At 33.5% G+C, this 23,967-nt stretch overlaps 1 protein-coding gene across 1 annotated transcript; it reads left to right on the top strand.

Annotated features, from left to right (window-relative positions):
- Positions 1–21,233: 21,233 nt before the first annotated feature.
- On the top strand, positions 21,234–21,557 carry LOC147390960 (uncharacterized). The gene has a single exon (XM_086458959.1). It carries the CDS (start codon positions 21,234–21,236, stop codon positions 21,555–21,557), a length of 324 nt encoding a protein of 107 aa, XP_086315085.1.
- The last annotated feature ends 2,410 nt before the right edge of the window (positions 21,558–23,967 follow it).

The raw sequence follows: 23,967 nt of genomic DNA, 5'->3' as shown, positions 1-23,967 counted from the left end.
TTCCCTGGTATGGGCTTAGGCCGCAAGCAACAAGGTATTAAAGAGGCACCAGTGATTAAAGAGGTCATTGGCACATTTGGGCTAGGATATAAGCCTACTAATGAAGATTGGGCCCAATATTGGAAGACAAAACGAGACAAGGCAATTGCGAAAAGGCAAAGACGCACCACGGATCTCCTCAAAATGAAGCCTTATCGTAAGATCCTTAATGGCTATTTTGTGAAAGAAGGAGAAGATTTCCGTTACTATGGGTTCCCCGAGCCATTCATTGACCACATCACAGGTACTCGTCTGCCGGGTTTGAGATCTTCTTTGGTATGGATTGGCCTGAAGAGGAAGCAAGCACAGAAGCCGAAGAGAAGAAAATTGAAGACTGGCAGTTCAATCTAGAGTCTCTCAACATCGACCAGTTATTCATTGAAGATCACAGTGTCTCGGTGTTGTCAACTGAGAAAGGGATCCCAAATCCTCAGTCTGCAATCAAACCCGCCGTAGGGTGTCTCTCTAGCTATCATGTAATTAGTCCTGTATTGCATGTCAAGACTGGGTCTGTTAGTCCCCTTAGTCCTGTTCAGTCTGACATGCCAGATGAGTCATTTGTTTCTGTTGAGTCAAGTAAGTCCACTATCGCTACTAAGTTAAGTGAATCTGTCAAGTTGGCAATGAGTCCTGTTACCCCATCTTCTTTTAATGAAATGAAAGAAATTCTTGATTACCCCGAGCGCAATAATAATTTAACTAATAATCTGACTTCGGAGGGAGAATCTTCTGATGAAGAACCTCCCCCTGAAATAATAAATTACTTGAACAAGAAAATGAACGTCGGGCTCAACCTCCAATGGAGGAAATAGAGGTTATCAATCTCGGAACAAAAGAAAGTCCTCAAGAGATTCGGATTGGGATCACATTATCCCCTGATGAACGCAAAGGGATAGTAGACTTGCTCAGAAAGTTCAAAGACGTGTTCGCGTGGTCTTACGAGGATATGCCGGGAATAAGCACAGACATTGTTCAACATCGGATTCCGTTATATCCAGATGCTCGACCCATTAAACAGAAACTTCGACGTATGAAGCCGGAATGGACTCTGAAAATAAAAGAAGAAGTTACGAAGCAGATTAACGCTGGATTCTTGGAAGTAGTAGAATACCCTGAGTGGATTGCCAATGTCGTCCCGGTGCCGAAGAAGGATGGAAAAGTCAGGATGTGTGTGGACTTTAGAGATCTAAACAAAGCAAGCCCAAAGGATAGTTTTCCTTTACCACACATAGATGTTCTAGTAGATAGTACAGCAGGGCACGCTTTATTGTCCTTCATGGATGGTTTTTCGGGGTACAATCAGATAAAAATGGATCCTCGGGATATGCAAAAGACGTCGTTCATCACACAGTGGGGAACCTTTTGCTACAAGGTTATGCCTTTTGGTTTGAAGAATGCCGGAGCCACCTATCAAAGAGCAGCCACGACTCTATTACATGACATGATACATAAGGAAGTCGAAGTCTATGTAGATGATATGATAGTTAAATCCAAAGAACGACTGGGGCACGTTGCCGCGTTAGAAAATTTTCTCACAAGAATTCAAAAGTACAAACTCCGCCTCAACCCGCAGAAATGTGTGTTTGGAGTAACTTCTGGAAAATTGTTGGGATTTGTGGTCAGTCAAAGAGGGATCGAAGTAGACCCTGTGAAGATTAAAGCTATCCAAGATATGCCACCGCCGGAAACTGAAAAGCAAATTCGAGGGTTTTTAGGTAGAATCCAGTATGTCAGCAGATTCATCGCTCAACTCACCAACGTCTGCGAACCTATTTTCAAGCTTCTCAAGAAGAATGAACCAACAGTTTGGAATGAGCAATGTCAAAAGGCCTTCGACCAAGTCAAGGAGTACCTCTTGAACCCGCCTATTTTGGTTCCACCCACACCGGGTGAACCACTTCTTCTTTATCTGTCAGTCACAGAAGAAGCTATGGGATGCATGCTGGCACAGTATGACAAAGATACTCGCAAAGAAAGGGCTATCTACTACATCAGTAAGAAAATGTTAGAGTATGAACGAAAGTATTCAGCCTTGGAAAAAACTTGCTTGGCACTAGTATGGGCTACTCAGAGACTCCGACACTATATGCTATCTCACTCAATTATCTTGTTATCTCGGATGGATCCTCTCAAGTATCTTTTCGAGAAACCGGCACTAACAGGGAGAACTGCACGATGGTTATTGTTGTTATCAGAGTTTGACATCACGCACGTTACGCAGAAATCTATCAAGGGGAGAGCTGTAGCAGAATACTTGGCAGATCACCCCGTAGCAGAAGGAATAAGGCCCGTTGATCAGTTCCCAGATGAGAACATCTTGCATGTTGAAGAAGAGCCTCAGAACCAAACATGGCAATTGTATTTTGATGGAGCCGCCAATCAGAATGGGTATGGAATAGGGGCAGTCCTATTTTCTCCAGAAGGATGCCACATTCCGATCGCTATTAAGTTAGCCTTCTCTAACACCAATAACACAGCCGAATATGAAGCATGTATCGCAGGACTTGAAGCTGCTTTGAATCTTGGCATTACAGAAATTGAAGTTTTTGGAGATTCAGCCTTGGTCATACACCAGTCATTGGAAGAATGGAAGACTAGAGACGACAAGTTGAAGCCTTATCATGAGTATTTGTTAAACCTAGTGAGTAAGTTTGAAGCTATTCTGTTCGAACACGTTCCAAGGGAAGATAATAGATTTGCTGACTCGTTAGCCACTCTGTCTTCAATGATCCATTTGCCCCCCGGCATGGAATTGAGGCCGATCACTGTTGAAGTTAGAGACAAACCTGCATATTGCTGTCAGATCAGTATTGCTACTCGACTACCGATGGAAAGCCGTGGTACACAGACATTAAAAAGGTGTTGGAAAAACAAGAATTCCAGAAGAAGCATCGAGGAAGGAACGACAAGCTTTGCTAAGATTAGCATCTCAATTCATCCTGTGTGCAGGAAGTTTATACAAAAGGTCTTATGATGGGATTCATTTGTCGTGTCGATGAAGATCAAGCTGAACAGGTAATGGTTGAACTACATTCAGGAGAATGCGGCCCTCACATGAGTGGGAAAATGTTAGCCAAGAAAATTATGAGACAAGGGTACTACTGGCCTACGATGGAAACGGATTGTCATCACATGGTCAAAACCTGCCACAAATGCCAAATACATGCAAATCTCATACATGTGCCACCTTCTCGATTAGTTGGTCTGACTTCACCATGGCCATTCTCAGTCTGGGGTATTGACATTATTGGTAAAATATCACCTAAAGCATCAAACGGGCATGAATACATTTTAGTTGCTATCGATTATTTTACTAAGTGGGTCGAAGCTGCCTCTTATGCTGTTCTCACTGCGTCTCGAGTTGCAAAGTTTATCCAAACAACATTATCAGCCGGTACGGGGTACCTTCAGAACTGATTTCTGATAACGGGTCACATTTCAAAGCTGAGGTTATTACTTTGTGTTCAAAGTTCAAAATCTCACACCACAAATCATCTCCTTACCGCCCTCAGACTAATGGAGCAGTCGAAGCAGCTAATAAGAATCTTAAGACTATCATTAGGAAAATGTGTCAATCACATCGAGATTGGTCTGAAAAACTGCCATTTGCACTATGGGCATATCGAACTTCAATTCGATCCTCTACTGGAGCTACTCCCTACTCCTTAGTGTATGGCATGGAAGCAGTCTTGCCAGTTGAAATGGAAATTCCATCTCTGAGGGTCTTGTTGGAAAGTCAGTTGTCAGAAACAGATTGGGTTCGCCAGCGGTATGAAGAATTGAATTTGATTGAAGAAAAACGACTGAGAGCTTTGTATCACGTGCAAGCTTATCAAAGAAGAGTTGCCCGTGCATTTGATAAAAAGATCAAGGTTCGTCACTTACAAGTCGGGGATTTAGTACTTAAAGAGAATCGGGCACCTATCTTTGACCCTAGAGGGAAGTTCAAACCAAATTGGGGAGGTCCGTACATCATCAAGGAGATATTACCAGGAAAAGCTGTCAGGCTTCAAGATCATGATGGAATCGAGTTACCAGAACCAACCAACCTTGACCAAATCAAACGGTACTACATTTAAGGAGGCATTTTTGGCCGAATCAATTTTCCTATTACCTAGTTCTTTATTCTCCTTCTCAACCCCTTTGCAGCCTGTTCAAAAAGAGAAAAATTGTGCCTTTTATTTCTTAGCCTGATTACCTAACCCAGGGGAGGGAAAAATCCGAACTACGTTTTGGTCTGATCCCAAAAATTTGGGGTACGTAGGCAACCTGAGAAGTTACTTCAGGCCCGACCACATCAAAATAAAAAAATAGATTCCCTGACAAGAAAAAAATCTAAAAAGAAAAAAATTCAAAAGAAAAAGAAATATCTTCAAAATAGGGAAGAAAATTCAAAGCAAAATAAAAGAAATGCCACACAAGGGGCATTTGGGTTTTGAGCCTCAAAATCCCTTTCACTTTATGCCTAGTCCCAAGCCTACCTATAAAAGTCCTCCTAAGTACCGTGTGAAAAGGTCAAGGAGGGTAGTAGAACATGATCAGACAGCGATTCTAGAAGGTCAAATGAAAAGAAAAAGATAAAAAAATGATGAAGCCTGCTAAGTTGAAAACCCGAAAAGGGCGACTTAGGCAAAAATTAAGGCAAGCTCGCAAAGTTGAAAATCTGAAAGGACAACTTTGGCAACAATCAGAGCCAAGAAAAAAGAAAAAGCTCGCTAGATCGAAAACCTGAAAAGGCGATCTAGGCAAAAGTTAGAGCAAGCTCGATAGATTGAAAACCTGAAAAGGCGATCTAGGCAAAAGTTAGAGCGACAAAGAAAAACAGAAGAAAATCCCAAGTTGAGAGCGGTTCGAGCTGAAACATCAGAAGTCCGAATAATCAAGTTCAATACTCAACTTAAACCAGGCATAGATTCAGAAGCCACAAGTATCTTATCTACGATCGATCTGAAAATTCTTACTTCCCCAAGTGAACCAATGGAGAGAAGGGTGAATTCTAGGATGAGTCTCAAAAGGAAATATTTTGTTCTCTTGAGCCTGACTCAAAATCTTCAATAAAATTAATCAAAATTAAAAGTTGGATCTTTATTGCGCTTGTGGTAATCAAATATTTCAAACCTTCATACAAGGGGCATTTTTCTTTTTCCTGTAATTTCCCTCCTTATACCAGGGGCATTTTTTAATGATGTGTTCAATTATTTTCAATGCCATGTTTATTGTCAAACTAGGGACATTTTGTTTTTTGAGCAATGTTAATCCTAAAAACCTCAAACTTAAGGTTACCCTTTTGATAACAGTTCTTCAAAAAACTCTTGAGGTTCAAAAGAAATAAAAACTCAGGTTTTAAATTCATAAAACTTTTGGATAAATCCTTGAGGTTCAAACAAAAGCACTTCAGATCTCACATTTGACTATGTCCAGAGATCAACTAATATGGTATTCCCAGATCCAATCATTCCTGGATTCGATCATTTCTCTTCCAGATTCAGTATCTTCCAGATTTATTCAATTCTCTGATCAATCTTTTTCAAATTCATTCATTATTTCCCAAAAGTCCTTCATTCCTTCGCCAATTTTGCTCAGTTGCCGCTAAGGGTTAACTTGGATTTTGCTCAGTTGCCGCCAAGGGTTATCTTGGATTTTGCTCAGTTTCCGTCAAGGGTTATCTTAGATTTTGTTCAGTTGCCGCCAAGGGTTAACTTGGATTTTGCTCAGTTGCCGCCAAGGGTTATCTTGGATTTTGCTCAGTTGCCGCCAAGGGTTATCTTGGATTTTGCTCAGTTGCCGCCAAAGGTTATCTTGGATTTTGCTCAGTTACCGACGAGGGTTTACTCGGAATTATGATCAATTTATGCTCAATTATGCTCACTCTATGCTCAGTTTATGTCTAATTTATATTCACTTTGTGCTTAGATTTTACTCAAATTTACCTCAGATTTTTGAGTCCACACACTTGCACAGTTGTTACATCAGTCAAGGAGAATTTTTTAAAAATTCAAGGATCTGACGTTGCCAGTGAGAGCTCGCGCTCAAGGACCTGACAACCTTTTAGTTCGGGGAGAGTTTACGCTCAAGGATCCGAACGCCCAGACGAATTGCTAAATCAGGCTGCAAAATGAACTGTCACTAGCTTTGGCATTCGGATATCGCACTATCTACCGAAATAGATTTGCTATCTAGTTTGCTTCAACCCTCTGCCAAAGAGGGGCATCTGTAGACACCCCATTTTTGCACTCTCCTGATTAATCAACTCGTCAACCCGATCGCAAAGGTTCCCAATGATGGATGTTTATTCCAATGCTTCATTTTGTTACCAGATATGTTTCAGAAATCCGGATGAGGTATCTCGAACTGACAAAACTTAGAAACCACGCTACGCTAGGTAAATACGACCCCAGAAACATAGAAATCATCATCTTGCAAACCAAAAAGAAGCTTCACGATAAAAATCACTAAAAATGACCAAATTACCAAAATACCCCTAACATCAAAACAACCCTAGAGCCTACATTACGCTTAGGAAAACCCATTCAAACACATAAAACAACAAATCGAAACCAAATAAATCATTTCACCAATTTTCACAAAATTCGACAAAATTACGAAAATACCCCTCATAAAATTCACCATCATTTCACCCCAAAAATTTTATAAATGATAAAAATCAACTTTTTCATTGAATTCCTTATGAGAAACTGATTCCAAAACATCATGGAACATTGAAAAACGACTTAAAACGTAAAAAATCCTCTCCGAGGGCAAAACGGTAATTTCATAATTTTAATAATTAAAAATTTTGAAATTAATAAATAAATCATTAAATAATGTAAAGTGAAACATTAATAAAATTAATTATAAAATTTAAATCAAAAAAATGATCAATCAGGCTTTCAAGAAAAATTGTTGATGGTTCGCAAGATATTTCTTTAGGGACCCCTCCATTTGGGGGTCCAAAGAATCAAAGATATAATAGAGGGGGGTTCTCCAAAAATTTAAAGTCAATCAAGCAAGACTAAAGTCAAGATATTAAAGTCAATCAAATAAGGCTAAAGTCAAAATTAAAGTCAATTAAATAAGATTAGAGTCAAGTATTAAAGTCAATCTCATAAGACTAAGGTCAAAACCCTAAATCAAAACCCTAATCTAAACTAATCAAGTCAATCTCATAAGACTAAGGTCAAAACCCTAAATCAAAATCCTAATCTAAACTAATCAAGTCAATCTCATAAGACTAAAGTCAAAACCCTAAAATCCTAAAGAGTAAGTCAAAACCCTAATTGAAATGCTAACATAAATAGAGGAGAACATGCCGAAATTTCGAGGTGTCACCTAGTACCTTGAGATCTGACATGAGAATTTGTGTTAGCGTCTGGCGGGACGTCACACTAGTACCACTTTGGCTGTAAGGGGCATGCTAGCATGTAAAGCGATAAACGTGATAGTGGTGTGTGCAAAACAGGGTGAGGTGTGCCCGGGGTATTTTTAAGATAAATGGTCCTGTAGGCCAGACCAGATTATCACAATATGGATTTCAAATATTAAACAAAATACAAACAACATCCATAATATTGAATTCAAGATCAAAGCATGCACATCATAGAGATATATCAAATCATGGCATATTAAATGGGTAATCACAAAATATTCAATCAGATTTAACATTGAAATCGACATAGAATGAATCAATACAATTTTTTTTTGTTTTATTTTTATGGTCCAATCAAAGATCATTTTGGGCGACCTTAAAAAAGTTGAGATTTCAAAGAATATATATTGTTAAGAATGGAATGATAATTGTCGAGATAATAAATTATGATCATTTTTTTAAATTATTTTTTTATTATTTCTTTTAAGAAAACAAATTGATTTTTATTTTGCCGAGAAACACCAAAAAACTTCTCTCTTATTTGAAGAAATTGATTTTTTTTTAAGAAAAAAAAAATAAAAAGAACTCATTTTTTTTGTATAAGTTGTTGCCAGCAATAGTACAACAGTAACAACACATAATAGTAACAACAACACACAATAGCAACACACAACAACACACATCAGAACACACAATAGCAACATTCAGAAAAATTGAATTTTGCTTTATAAAAAAAAATATTTTTTTAAAGAAATAAAGAAAAACTAAATTCAGTTTATAAAAAAAATTGTTTTTTTTTCTTTTTTTAAGAGAAAAATCGAATATTATTTAAAATAAAAAATTTTGAAACAAAAAGAAAAATAAAAAAAAATTTCTTTTAACGTTTTTTTTTTTTTAATATTAAAAAAAAAATTAAACAAATTTACTATCAAAGATCAACGCATGTACCCTAAAAAAAATTAAATAAGTAAAAAAATAAATAAATGAAAATAAAAATAAATAAATAAATAAATAAATAAATTTTTTTTTTAAATCTTTATGTTCCAACAACCCTCATTCCATTTTACCTCATTATTTTCCTTTAAATCATTAGATTATTTGGGAGTCTCCCAAATCGACCTTTAATTGGGACCACAAAAAAAAAATCTAAGAATATGATCTCCAAACTTTTATAGCCAATTCAGCATCATCTCATCCTCAATTCATATGTCAATTTGAAGATTTTATTGTTTAGGGTCATCTCAAATGACTCTAGATTAAATCATAGAAAGTAATACTCCAAATAACATACTCAAAATCAATCTAAATAATACCAAGAGAAGATAATACAACCCAAAATATAAAATAAATAAGATTAAAAAAATGGGTCAACAATCATTATATCATTACCCTCTTACAATCTTGCATTATTTAGGGTCATTCAGAATGACCCTAGATTGAATCATAAAAAAAATGTGCCAAAACAAAATATTCACCATTCAAACAAGTAATCAATAATCAAGCAAAAAAGAATGATAAAAAATAAAAATAAACAAAAAAATAAATAACTAAAAATAAAATAAAAAAATTAGGTAGTTTTGACAATGATCCTATACTTGGGACTTTTCAAGTATGATCCTCAATTATCCCTGGTGGATTCATCACTGAAATCGTCCTTGATCGGCGGGGTGTGCGGATCTGATTTTGATTTTTGAGGTTTGGGAGTCGTCACCTAGTTATTACGGTCTAGGAACCGAATATTGATTCTATCAATAGATAAGATACTAATCTACACAGAAAATAGATCCGAGGATTAGGTTACGGGATTGGAAGGTGTTAGATACCAACCCCGTCCGATAAACGCCGATCTCTACTTTTTTCAAATAATACTACATTGCAAAATAATCCTAAAAATAATAAAAACAATTACCTAGAGGATTACGATGATTCCCTCAGTATTGGCAGAGAGTGTCCTTGTATGAGTTTCTTTACTATTCATCTATCACTCGATCTGTTTCTGATCTCCAAGTTGAAGTATTTTTCTTCTAAATCTAAGTGTTTCCTAACTTTTTAAAGGGATTTCTAGGTATTTTTTGAGGGTTTCTGGGATTTTTTGAGTAGAAGCTGGGGTTTGGATGATAGGTAGGGAGTTAGGGTTTCAAAATTAGGGTTTGGAGAAGGTTAAGGAGATTTTTTGACCTACTTTTTCTAAGATTTATTTTGACCTACGAATTAGGTTGTGGAGGCTCTATATTTATAATTTTTTGAAAAAATTAGGATTTGACTAGGTCTCCTTTTAGATAAGATGAATTAGGGTTTTGACTTAAGTCTTATTTGATTGACTAGTTTCTTTATATTAGGATTTTAATTAGGGCTGTGACTTAAGTCCTATGAGATTTACTTGATCTTTTAAATTAAGTTTTTTTTAATCTTACGTACAATGAAAGAAAATATTTTTAAGTTTTGTGGAGAATCCCATAATTAAATCTTTAATTATTTAGACCCCCAGATGGAAGGGTCTTTAATAAATATCAGGGGCTCTACTTAAATAAGTGGACAACCATCAATAATTTTGTCTGAAGGCTTGATTGATTAATTTTCTTAGTTCAGATTTCTAAATTAATTTTTTTAAGGTTTCACGTTACTTTAATTAATGTCTTATTTATTAATTTTAAAATTTAAAATTGAAAAATTGAAAAATTATCATTTTGCTTCTAAAGAGAACTTTTGCATTTCAGGTTATTTTTCGTAAGAAGTTCAATGGGATTATTGATTTGTGTCACTTATGAAATTTTTTGGTGTGAAATAATTGTAAACCCTTATGAGGGGCATTTTCATAATTTTGTCAAATTTGGTGAAAATTGACGAAATGATTTATTTGATTTCATTTTATTATTTTATGTGATCGAAATGATTTTCATAAACATAAGGGCGGCTCTAAGAATGTTTTGATATTAGGGGTATTTTGATAATTTGATTATTTTTTTAGTGATTTTTATCGTTAAGCTTCTTTTTGTCTGTAAAATGAAGATTTCTATGTTTTTTGGGATTCTATTTTCCTAGCGTAACGTAGTTTTTATAATTTTGTTAGTTTAAGATACCTCATTCAAATTTCTAAAACATATCTAGTAGCAAATATAACATTGGAATAATCATCCGTCATTGGGAACCATCGCAATCGGGTTGACAAGCTGGTTAATCAGACGAGTGCAAAAATGGGGTGTGTACAAACATAAAGATGAAGAAAGGGAGAAAACCAATGTAAACATGATTGAGGGTGATAAGTCCAAGAAGATTGATTTTAGGTTAAAACCTAAGAAAACTTTCTCCTTCAAGCAAAAAGCTGATAAAAAAAAATAGTTAGTATTTTTATTGTAATAAACATGGTCATTATGGACGAGAATGCCGACATCGAAAGAAGGAATTCAAGAAATAGGCAAATACGATAGTGATAGAAGAAGCAATGACTGCAACAATTTCCTATAATCGTTCACTAGTAAATATTGTGTCAAACAACAATGGTTGGTGGGTTGGCACTAGAGCAACATAACACTTCTGTAATAATAGAAGTCTCTACACAAGTTATGAAACTTGTGGTGAAGGTACAAATGTGGAAATAACAAACAATTCTCTTTCCAACATTCTCGGAGTTGAGATTGTAAATCTTAGATTCAATTTTGGGAAAACTATCATTCTTTTCAATGTCTACCATGTTCCAGATATCATCAAGAATCTCGTGTCAGGAAACCTACTTAATAAATCAGGTTTCAAACTTATGTATGAATCAGATAGGCGTACCTTGTCCAAAAATAATGTATTTGTGGAACATGGTTATTCTTGTAGAGGTATGATTTGCCTAAATTTACATAATGAATTTTTTTTTATTGTGTATATTATTGATTCGTTATATTTGTGGTATGGTAGACTATGACACGTTAATTATGGTTAAATTAAACATATGATTAATCTAGGACTTAATTCTAAGTGTAATTTATAAAATATTTCTAAATGCCAAACCTGTGTTCAATCTAAGATAATTAGAAAATCCTTTAAATTTGTTGAAAGAACTTCTACTATCTTAGGACTTATTCATAGTGATATATATGATCTTAAAAGTCAAACACGTAGAGACAATAGATATTGTGTTACCTTCATTGATGATCATTCAAGGTACGCATATATTTATTTAATGAAAACTAAAGATGAAATTTTTGAGAAATTTCGAATATTTAAGGTAGAAGTTGAAAATCAACTTAACCATAAAATTAAGATTTTACGTTTTGATAGGGGTAGTGAATATTATCCAAATGAGTTCATTAAGTTTTGTGAAACTCATGGTAGTATCCATCAAGTTATAGATCCTTACACGCCACAATAAAATGGAGTTATAGAAAAAAAGAATAGAATCTTAGTTGAAATGGTAACTGCTATGATTATTAGTTCAGGTTTATCTTATTCGTTAATAGGTGAAGTAATTCTTTCTGCTAGTTATATTTTAAATAGAGTTCCAATAAAGAAAAATAATGTTATTACTTTTGAACTTTGATTCAAAAGAAAGTCTAATCTCAATCGTCTCAAAGTGTTGGGGTGTCTTGCCTATATAAGAAAACCCAGTCTTAAGATACCAAAGTTAGGAGTTAGAACCTACAAGTGTGTATTTGTTGGTTATTCTCAAAATAGTTTAACTTATCGTTTTCTGGATCCAGAAATTGGTGATATCATTGAATCTGTAGATGTAGAATTTTTTGAAAACTTAATTAAGTCAAGTCCTTATAATCTAATTTTTGAAAATTCTATTCCTAAATAGATTCCTCAATCTGTTCAAGATAATACTAGTGGTGACACAGGTTTTGATCAACAAGATCCTAAACCTAGGAAAAGTAAGAAACCTATAATTGAATGCATATTTGGACTTAGCTTTCTAGTTTATCTTGTTGAAGGAGATAAATATAAAGTCAAGAATGTTACTAGGTTCATATTAAATGTAGAGAGAGATGAACCCTCTACTATTTCTGAGGCCATAAACTCTAGAGATTCATCATTTTGAAAAAAAATTGATGAATTAAATTATCTCAAATCAGACTTGGATTCTCTCAAATTTACCCTCAAGTACGAAACTTATAGGGTGTAAATGGATTTTTAAAATGAAATTGAACGTAGGTGGATCGATTAATTAGTTTAAAACTAAATTAGTTGCTAAAGGCTTTAAACAGAAACACGAGATAGATTATTTTGACACATATGCTTCAGTAACTCGAATATCATCTATTCGATTACTTATTTATCTTACTTCCAATCATAAAATGGTTGTCCATTAAATGGATGTAAAAATAACATTTTTAAATGGTGATTTAGAAGAAAAAATTTATATGGAACAACTAGAAGATTTTGTCAAACCTGGTCAAGAAAAGAAAGTTTGCAACTAATTAAATCTCTTTATGGTTTAAAGCTTGCTCCTCTTCAATGGCATGAGAAATTTGATAAAATAGTCTTATCTTATGGTTTTAAAGTTACTAACGTTCATATACTACAAATTTGATAATAATGTTGGTGTTATTATTTCTCTATATTAATGACATGTTAATCTTTAAAACTAACATTGAATGTGTAGAAGATACCAAAATGTTTCTATCTATTAATTTTGGTATGAATAATTTGGGGGAACCTGACATAATACTAAAAATTAAAATCCTAAGGAAGGATAATGTAATGGTTTTGTCTCAATTTCATTATATTGAGATAATTCTAAAGAAATATAGTCATTTTGATCATAAACCAGCCCCTAATCCTATAGATCCTGGTATTAAGTTAATGAAAAACATTAGTCGTGCTAAACCTCAACTAGAATACGCTAGTGTTATTGGGAATCTTATGTATGTTATACATTGCACAAGACCTAACATTGCATACGTAGTAGGTGTGTTATGTCGTTTTACTAGTAATTCAAGTATCGAATATTGAAATGTTGTATCTAGAGTTTTAAGGTTCTTGAAGGGGACTTTAGACTATAGACTACATTATCAAGGATATCCAAATATACTAGAAGGGTACAATGATGCAAGTTATAATAATGTCGAGTCAAATTCAAAGTCTACAATTGGTTGGATCTAGATGTTAGGTGGAGCAGTTATTTCTTGGGCATCTAAGAAGTAGACTTGTATTTCAGACTCTACCATGGTATCAGAAATGATAACATTAACAAATTCATGTAAAGAGGCAAAGTGGCTTAGAAATCTATTAATAGATATACCATTATGGAATAAGCCCACTCCAGCTATAATGAACAACTGTGATAGCTAGGCAATATTGTACAAAGTTAAAAGTAAAATGTATAATGAAAAATCAAGGCACATAAGCATTAGACACAATTTTATGAGGTAATTACTCAAAAGTGGAGTAATTACAGTCGACTATGTGAAATTCAATAGGAATTTAATGGATCTTTTAACTAAAGGACTTTTAAAAGATATACTATCTAAATCTTCAAAAGGAATGGGACTAAAGTTTATAAAATAAATCAATCACCTTTGATAGAAACACAACCTTCGTCTTAAAATAGATAAACAAGGCTCAATAGATACAAACAAGTCAAATAAGTGGTTTAATAGGACACTAAAACTAATTTACCCCATTTTCTAAATTTAGTGTTGGTTTCTACAAGATAAATGATAGAAGTAAATTCTTAATAAGTTCTAAAATTTTAAATAGTGACTCACAGAATCACTTCAAGTAAACTTACCTATATGAGTGAGGAAATGAGGTCGTTTCCTATGAAAACTAGACCGGTTCTAAAAGTACTATGAAAATTGGATATAGAACATGACCATTAATGTGTAAAGCAAATAGAACACTCAACCTCATAGACAAAAGTATGTGTGAAGAATCCGACTTATTTCTAAGAGTTTTTGGTCCAAGATACGTTCACTACAGCACCTTGACAAAGTTTTGGTTATTTACACTAAGTAAAAGTTCAAATCCAAAAGATACATCTACGATGACGCCAATTTTTACAAAATTATGTAATTATTTAATCGTTCTTTAGTTGTACGTAGGCAGCCACTTAAGTGGTACAGCTGTTTTAATATTATAAATATATTTTAACTATTTATATTTTGAAATAGTGGAGGATTGTTGAATATTTTAAAATAAAAATAATTCTGTGATTTATTTGTTTGGTTTTTCTTAAGTTAGATTTTGAAGTTTTTGTGTATATAAGATTTAGTCCCACATTGCTCACAAGTAAGATAGTGGTGTACCTTATAAGTAATAGTTAACATAGTTAGTTATATTTGTGTCACACTTTTAAGGATTTGATCCGGTGCTTTGAGGTGGTGCGAAGCATCATTCGCGCAAACGCACATGTGTCATGTGAAAAGGCGATTGGACGCTTTGAGGTGCACTTTGCATCATCGAGAGGAGTTGGGGAGCCTTAAAATTTTTGGGATACAAAACCATCCAACAACTGTGGTTGATCTGTCACGTATAATGGATCAGGTGCGATCTGTATCGGATTGAGAACGATCTGGTACGTTGGATCAAGTTAGTACCCGATTAAAATCGATCAGATGTGTTGATTTATGATTGGTATCTGATCAGGGATGATCGGATTCGTTAGATCAAATGGCAACTGATCGAACGCAATCAGAGCCACTAGATCATATAGATTCAACTAAAATGTGTTGATTAAAAGACACGAGACATATATTTTCAATAGGGTGTGATCTGGATCGTTAGATCTGAGATCAGACACAATCCGATGGCTATTAAACCAAGAGACATTAAATCATGACTTTTAGTTAATAGACACAAAAATGACCATAAAAAATCAATCAGAAATTAGATTTCTTCATTGAAATTTTCTGTGTTTCCCTCTTTCTAAGCTTAAACTTTAAGCATCATCAGTTTCTTTTTTTTTTTTCAAGTATTTTAGACTAAATCAAATCATACATAATCCGATTTAGTAACTTGAGTGTAGAGTTCTTTGTATTCTGAAGGCACTTGTTCTTTGACCCCCTTGTGTACTATGGTTCAATCAGTAAGGAAGAATATTTATTTAAAAGAGATCGAATCAGATTCGAACCTAAAAGTTATTCTTCTTCCTTCATTGAATTACTCTCGATTTAAAAGTCAATATTTCCAACATTATGGACTTTATCCCAAGTTGAAAATGAAGATTGAGAAAGATGGACTACTTTGTTTGTAGATTACTTGTGACTTGAGGTTAAGTCAATAGTTATTGAGACCAAATGGAAAATATCTAACTCATTAACTATTACTTGTAAGATTTTTTTGTAATTTAAAATATTAATTAATAAATTTTTGAAGATTACACAATAGAAAAGGTATTTTGTAATTTAAAAAATTAATCAATGTGATTATAGAATAATAAGATTATAATTTTCTTGATTTTTGATCAAAATGACCTTTGATTATATCATTCAAATGTAAAAGTAAGGGCATATGTGAGATCCAAATTATGAAATAATCAAACTCCAACTATTTCTACTTCGCTTTCTCTCATTATAATAATAAAGATTAAATTATTAATTAGACACTTATATCAAGCATCCTTCTAAATAAGTAAAGTAAAATACGTAGGCAAATATACAATTTATTACTTAAACGTTTACCTGACGTGTACCACGACACAGACTCAATTCTTGATGCGTACCTCAAAATGACTATCCGGAAGCCAACCGGATTCAGTGTAGATCTAAAATCAAGTAATCAAATTTTAGATACATCACGTAATCGGGTGACAAGACACCCTTACGTTTGAAGTTATAAAAGTACAATTCAATCCATATGTTGTGCTCTCAAAGACTTGGCAAGGCAACTAAAACCAATAATGGTAGAGAAAATACTAGTCTCTAACGATGTCAAACATTTAAACTGCATCCCACTTGGTTACAATGCTCCCAAATACACTGGATAGTAAATATATATATATATATATATATATATATATATATATATATATATATAAAATATAATTTTCTCTCTTTAAAGTCATAAAAGTTGGGTCCAATGATCAACGGTCAAAAAGTTTTTAAATTCTAAATTAGTCGATCTATTTACCTACATTTAGGAGATTGTCGGGGAACACGTCGTTTTCCGCCCATCGGTGATAGTGATATTTATGGATTTAAATATATATATTTTTAATGTTTTAAATGAAAAATTAAAAGAAAAATAATATATCTTAATCAATCATTTTAAATATGGTGATTTAGTCATGCCCATCCAAATTTTGGTAAATATTTGAGAAACGCCTTGTTTCAAACTGATGATATATCTCTCTTGACCTTCGTCTTTTCTATAGATTAATAAAAATTGATATTAATGTCCTCATCTTCGATCGTTAACTAAAATCCCTTGATTTTTCTCTCAAAAATCTTTCACAATCAATGATTTTTCTACTCAAATTTTCATCATTTTTTACTTTCTCAAAAATCATCTCGCTTTTTGAGGTTTGAAAGTTTAATTTAATAAAATTTTAAGGTTGAAGATGATTAGATTTAGAAAAGAAAACATGAAGGATTTTTTTCGCTTAAGTTGAAGAGAAGGGTTAACAAAGGTTATTTTCATAAGGCAATAGAGATGACTGAGGTTGAGGAGTACATGTAAATGAATAATGCTGAATTGACCTCAAGATTGTAACTCATATCTCGATGAAAAGTATCTATGGTCCCTATACACTTTATTGACAGGATGCGCGATATGAAGTACATCTTTGAAGTCACTCCAGCATGACTCTATCTAAATTTCCCTTTTAAGTATCTTACAACTTTTCATTTAGTGCGTCATTATCTGTCATGATAACGTTATCTTAAATGTCAAATTATTTTCAAATTAGTATATCTTATATTAATTGATGGGTCAGGATGAATTGACTTCTAAGAATGACTTACGAAAAAATAAAAATACATCATCTCAACTCTTTAAATGCAAAATCCAATGTTTGAGATTTACCCTTGGGATAAGTATCTTGAGATTTGTATAACTGAGATACTCTTAAATCTCAACCATTCGATTTTTTACATGTTTAGAGGGTTAGGATCATGTGTTTTTTTCATGGGTCATTCTTAGGAGTCAACAGATGCCAACCTTTAATCGATAAGGTAGGAATTAACGATCGACTAAGAATACTCTGATCTTCAAATGCAATTAAAAGATTGAAAAATTAGTGCAGTACATAAATAATGAGGAAAATTAGGAATCATTTACTAAATTAGAAAATCATGTAGAAATTAAGGGAGACTAGTAATGATAATAGGGCTTGTGGTTATAGTTCTGAGTTTGCTCCATATGTAACTGTGAAGATGATATTGACCCCAATTGACAAATGGGAAGAAAAACTTGCCTTGAGTTGTTCAAACTTGATTTTTAAGTAAAACAAGGGCCCAAGTGCACATTGCCCCAAGAATAATATAACTGAAATATTCTAATTGGTGATTTTGACATAACCATCATGTTTTAGTGAATAATATATTTAAAATATCTAAATATTCTTAAACTAACTATGACATGCCCCTTGACCTCAGTCTTTTCTAATGTTTAAGGAAAAGTGACTTAATTGCACTCATCTTCAACCCAATGTTTTAAATACCATATCAATAATCAAGTCGAAATTTTGATCAACTGGTCGGATCGGGGTCTGGCCGAGGTTCAATCGATTTCTAGTAATGTGTGTGTGTGTGTGTGTGTCTCATTCATCGAATTTCAGTTTTTCATGTTATATAAAAGTCCTAAAAAAAAATTTGTAAATTGGTATTGATGATTAAAAAAGGGTTAGGATCGAGAGACACATGGAAATGGAACTCATATGTTCATTCACTATCCTCGCCGTGTATATGTGAAATCCAAGAGTAAGGATAAAAAAAGTATCCTAAGAATATATGTCAAATCTCATAGATAAATCCAAACAGTTAAATTTAGTATTTTCACGGTTGGGATTATGTATGAACATTCACGGTTGGAATTGTCTGTGAACATGCGAGTTAACTTTCATGAGTCTACTGATCCCAGCCCGTTAAAAAAATCTAAAACTGGTTGTAAATTTTTTATTTAACTAAGATTTTTTTGTATTTGTTTAAAAATCACTATAAGATAAAAATGATTTAGAATATTTACAGATTCTATTTATTAGTATAGTTATTAGAGTTCTAGTTTAAGTAGGTTTCTATATTTATTTGATAATAAAATTAAATAAAAATCTAAAATAATTGGTTTCTAAATTTTGTAAGATTTACCTGATTTTTTCCAAGAGAATCTCAGAATGAATCTTCTATCTCGTTGATCCAGAACATGAAATATTTCAACATTTGTAAGATTGGTCATTTACTAAGGACAGTTTACACTGTTGAACCTTCAATTTAAAAAAAAAAACAACAGTTCTTGAATTAACAACGATTCCTAGATAGTCAAACCAATAATTATTAAAATCCTGGTGTGACCACAACGGTCTAGTCCGGTTTTTTAAAACATTGCTTCAACCATGTAAGTAAAAAATATTATTTTTTCTTCCTAAAACGAATCATTTTTAAGATATTCAAAAGTATTGTAAATTATTTTTTAATTAATTGAATTCGTCTTTAATTCATCATTTTCAATCTTGTATGTTTTAACCCCTTGTAGAAAACCCTTGACTCTTCTTCTAAAATTTTCTTCATCTTCAACTTCAAAATCTGTTCTATTCAACAAAACTTGAAAGGATATTTCAAATCTCTCAGTATAGTTTGACACATAGAACTTAGAACTAATCATTTTCTTGATGGAACGTGTATAAAATAAAATTTTGAAAAAAAGAGATGCCCAAAGAAGAGAAAATTAAGAGAGAATTTTCCATTACTTTCCTAAATAAGTCAATGACATCTGAAAAAGAATATCAAAGAGTTTGAAAGTAGAGAAAATCATAAAAACGGTACATGAAAATTGAAAAATTACCGAAAAGGTACATTATTCATATTAATTTCAAAATTAATAATTTATCTTTTAAAAAACTAAGTTATTTTACCAAAATGGTAAATTTTGAAATGAATAGTATTTTGATATCAAAATCTCCCTTTTAGCATCTTTTTTTTAAAACACAATATACATATCCCATGAATGAAAATAAGGTTGAATAGATTAAAGTTATCTTAGAGGTTTAAGAGTTTGAAGATGATTGATTTTAGAGAAGAAAAATTTGAATTTTTAGTTAAAGGTTAAAGATGATGGCATTTGAGTCTTTTTCCCTCAGTATATTTAGAAGACTAAAGTCAAGGGATGCATGTCATCAGTTTCAAGACATAGGGGGTATCTCTAATATTCAGTAAAACATAAGGGTATGTTTAAATCACCCAAAATAAATACACCCTCCTAACCTTACTAAGTTAGTAAGGAGATTTAATCCATATTAAGGGTCCTTGGGGGTCTCAGCTTAGATCCAATGCTTCAAGGTTGTAGAGGACAAAAGTCTATGAATTTAAAAAAATCTTTTTCATGGCTGAATTTCATTTTTAAGTTAGGGAATTGTGTGGAAGTTTGGTAATCATCTATTTTAAAATCTTGATTCAAGTTTATTTTTTGAATTTTGCTTTTTTTTCTAGATCTGAATTTTTTCGCTGAAACTTAAAAGGGCTTGTTGGACTTTCACAAATAAATAACGAAGTGATAAGGCACAACAATTGTCATTTTCACCGTAAAAATGACAATGACATAAACATTACGTTTTCTACTCTCCAAACGCTTAAGTCAACACAGAATCCGATAATTAAGGGCAACTTAAGAACCATAATTTGGTGTATAATTGAGATAGCCCCCATTCCTTGACCTCACTCTTATATGATTGACTAATGAAAACGACCCTAAGTGTCCTCATCATAATACTCCAGTAAAAAAAAACGTTTAATTTTTTTTCTTCCAAAATCGGGCAACTTATATCTCTTGGACAAAATCTTTTACCCACAACTTCAACCTTAAAATTTACCTACATAAACCTACAAATTAAGCATCAACAATGAGAGATGATTTTTGGTAATTAAAGTAGATGTCAATGGGATTTCGTGTGGAAAAATCAATGATTTTCTACAAGAGCTTGAGGATGAGAATGATGGACATAATATATGGTTTAATTGGTTAAATGTAATTTTTCTTAGAGTTGAAGAGCTTGAACATAATAGATTTTTTGGAAGAAAATCTAGAATTTTTTGTTAGAAATTAAAGATGAGGGTATTTTAATCATTTTTTATTAGCTTATGGAGAAGGCTTAGGTCAAGGGTATGTGGTAAAACCATGGTTTTAAAATTCAGTTTCGCATCTCGTCTTGTCCAGGCTTGATACCAAAATGTCTTAAACGAGTTTTTCGATACGTTTAAGACGTCTTGTGAGACAAATCAAAAAATTGAATGTGAGTCTTAAATCTCGATCAAAAAAGTGATTTTGTGAGTTGGTCTCGTTCAGCTCCGATACTGAGTTAACTCGGATGATACTCTCGGTCTCGGACGAGTTTTAAAACCATGGGTAAAACACAGGGGGTATCACAAATATTGACCAAAATATGGAGGGGTATGTCTACATCCAAAAATAAATAAATAAATAAATAACATAATTTGAAAAGAAAAGGTAAATAAAGGAAAATCAATCTCATGTACTTTTTTTTTTTTTTTTTCTTTTTTTAACTTTGTATGACTAAATGATTCTTAAAAAATAACCTTGAGAATTGAAAAGCACAATGAACTTGTCTTTAAATACCCATTCCTCTCTCCTCTCCTTACTCAGTTGGTGAACTCTTACCACTATGCGAGTCAAGTAGTTTTGTAAATCCAGTCTGATCGGTCCAAAAGCGGTTTGCCAAGCTCTGAAAATCATGGGTAATTGCATGGAAGCCTATACATTGAGGCAACAAGGAGAAGAGAAGATACAAGAACATGAGAAGGAACAAAATCCAGGTGGTTTTGTTAAGGAAGATGGGTTTGGGAAGGGTGGATTTAGGGTTAAGATAGTGTTGACAAAGGAGGAGTTGGAGTGGTTGATGTTTCAGTTAAATAAAGGAGAAAAGAAGAAGTTGGAAGATGTTTTGGAGGAGATAGAGAAAGGGAGAGGGAGAGCTGATGATGATGATGTTAAAGGGTGGAAACCATCATTAGAGAGTATCATGGAGATCCCTGAAGTTCATGAGATGGATAGATGAGTCCTTCAACACCAATCTGGCCTTCTCTGGCCTCTTTTTCTCTTAATTATGAGTTTTTAGTGTGTAACAAGCTGACCTTAATTAATGTCAATGAGGGGAAAACATGTAACTAAAATTGTATTATATTTTTTCTTACCCAGAGTATGTGTTATTACTGATGCTGGGCAGTTGATCTTTTATGTGCATTCTTGTATGATTAGTTGTAATGCATGCTTCTTACTTCTTCATCATCTTATTCCATCTTTGAGATCCAATCAATAATATTTAACCTAGAGTTTGAAGAGAGTGAAATTAAATTTTTAAGTAAATGAAATAATTTTTAGGATTGATTAACTGATAAAGTATCCAAGGGCGGAGTCGGGATTTTCTTATAGTGGGGGCATACCATGGTTAGTTCTATAGTTGAAGAACTTGAAGATGAATGGTTTTAGGGAGAAATTCAGAGATTTTTGATTAAAAGTTGAAGAAAATGATATTTAGGTCATTTCCAAATAGTATATGAGAAGGGCCGAGGCATGGCATCAACAAAAAATTGAAGGGTGAGAGAAAGGAGAAAGGAGAAAGGAGAAAGGGAACGAAAAATTGAAGGGTGAGAGAAAGGAGAAAGGAGAAAGGAGAAAAGAGGAGGGGGGGGGGGGGGGGGGGTAGGGGGAATTGGAGGGAGGTGAGGGCATGGGGCCAAATGGGGAGAGAGGTGAGGGAGTGGGAATAAATAGGACATGTAATTAGTTGAAAATATAGGGGTGTCTCAAGGTTCTATGGGGACAATTGCCCCCACCTGCTCCCTACTAGTTCTGGCCTGAATTGGAGAGAGGTGAGGGTGTGGGGGCAAATAGGACATGTAATTAGTTGAAAATATAGGGATGTCTCAAAGTTCTATAGGGGCAATTGCCCCCACCAACTCCTTATTAACTTCGCCCTTGAAAGTATTGATTAATTCCATCAATTTAATCAATTGGTCCTAAGAATTTTAAGATTTTTTTGGATATTGGACAATGGTCCTAATATCATTCTATAATCTAATTAGACGGTTTGGATACACCATGTGATCATGATCATGACCATGTAAACACAAAATTCAACGATTAGGATTTATTCTCAGGATAAATATACTTGAGATGTGTCTTTTTTGGATATATATAAATCTCAATCATTAGATTTTATGTTTCTATGGTCAGGATGATGTATTATCACATGAACCATTCTTCATAAGTCACTCAAATTTGACCCATACATTAAATCAGGGGTGAAGCTAGTAAGGAGCTGGTGGGGCAATTGCCCCCTACAGAATTTTGAGACACCCCTATATTTTCACTAATTACATGTCCTAGTTGTCCTCACTCTCTCACCTCTCTCCCCATTTGCCTCCCATCCCCTTTCCATTTTTTGTCGGTGACATTGCCTCTTGATCAGGCTTCTCACATGTTAATAGGAAATGATCTAAATATCCTTTTATTCACCTTTAACAAAAAAATCTCTGAATTTCTTTCTGAAATCATTCATCTTCAAATTCTTCAATTATACAACTAATCATAATTTCCCCCCGTTACAAGAAAATCCTCACTCCTCCCCATGCATTAAATAATAATTGTGGCTACTGTTTTGAATCTTGCAAGTCCAGAAAGGAGGACCATTCCCAAAGCAAAATGGTCAAACAAATCTTTAAATTGATTGTGTATTATTAGTCACACTATATACCTGCATTTGGGTGGATTGTCGGACGACGTCATTTTACCGCTGATCTGTGAAAGGGATGCATAGCCATTTAAATATTTGCATTTTAAATGAAAAATATTATTCTTTGATCAATTAATTTCCTTAATCTCTTACATTAATTGCATCATTGTTCATCATGATTACATCCTTCTTTAACATCAAATTATTTCAAATTGACTTAAAAAAAATAAATTATTTCAAATTAGTGTACTTAATTGTAGTAAGAGGATCAAGGCCAGTCTTGAATATCAACCACTATGTGAAAATTGGAAATTCTACAGGAAAAATCGATGCGCCAAGGCCCATGAATTTTAGAAACAAAAATTCAACGCCTTAGGATTGTCATAATTTGTGATGTTCCTTAGATTCGACGGCCTATAGTTGTTGAATTTCTCGTAACCTCCATTAATTTGATGGTTTCGACTCATCAGAAGAAAAAATTCGACAATGAAAAATTTGATGTCATGGTCCGTCAAGTTTTACGAAATTCAACGGCCTTGGGCTGTCAAATATGAGTTTTTTCACGTTGTGAACGATTCATACGAAATACGTACATCAAAGTATCAATTCGGCAAAATATCTTAAAGTGATTTGATTGGTTGGGATTCAATGCTTGATATGGGTAAATTTCAAATAAAGTCACTTGAGTGTTAGACAACCATATCTTTGATGAAATGCATCTAAAAAATGTGTG

The sequence above is a fragment of the Akebia trifoliata genome, chromosome 11 (genome assembly GCF_017979445.1).
Source record: "Akebia trifoliata isolate Shusen 1 chromosome 11, ASM1797944v1, whole genome shotgun sequence".
Lineage (NCBI taxonomy): Eukaryota > Viridiplantae > Streptophyta > Magnoliopsida > Ranunculales > Lardizabalaceae > Akebia > Akebia trifoliata.
This window is presented reverse-complemented; position numbering and strand designations above follow the sequence as displayed.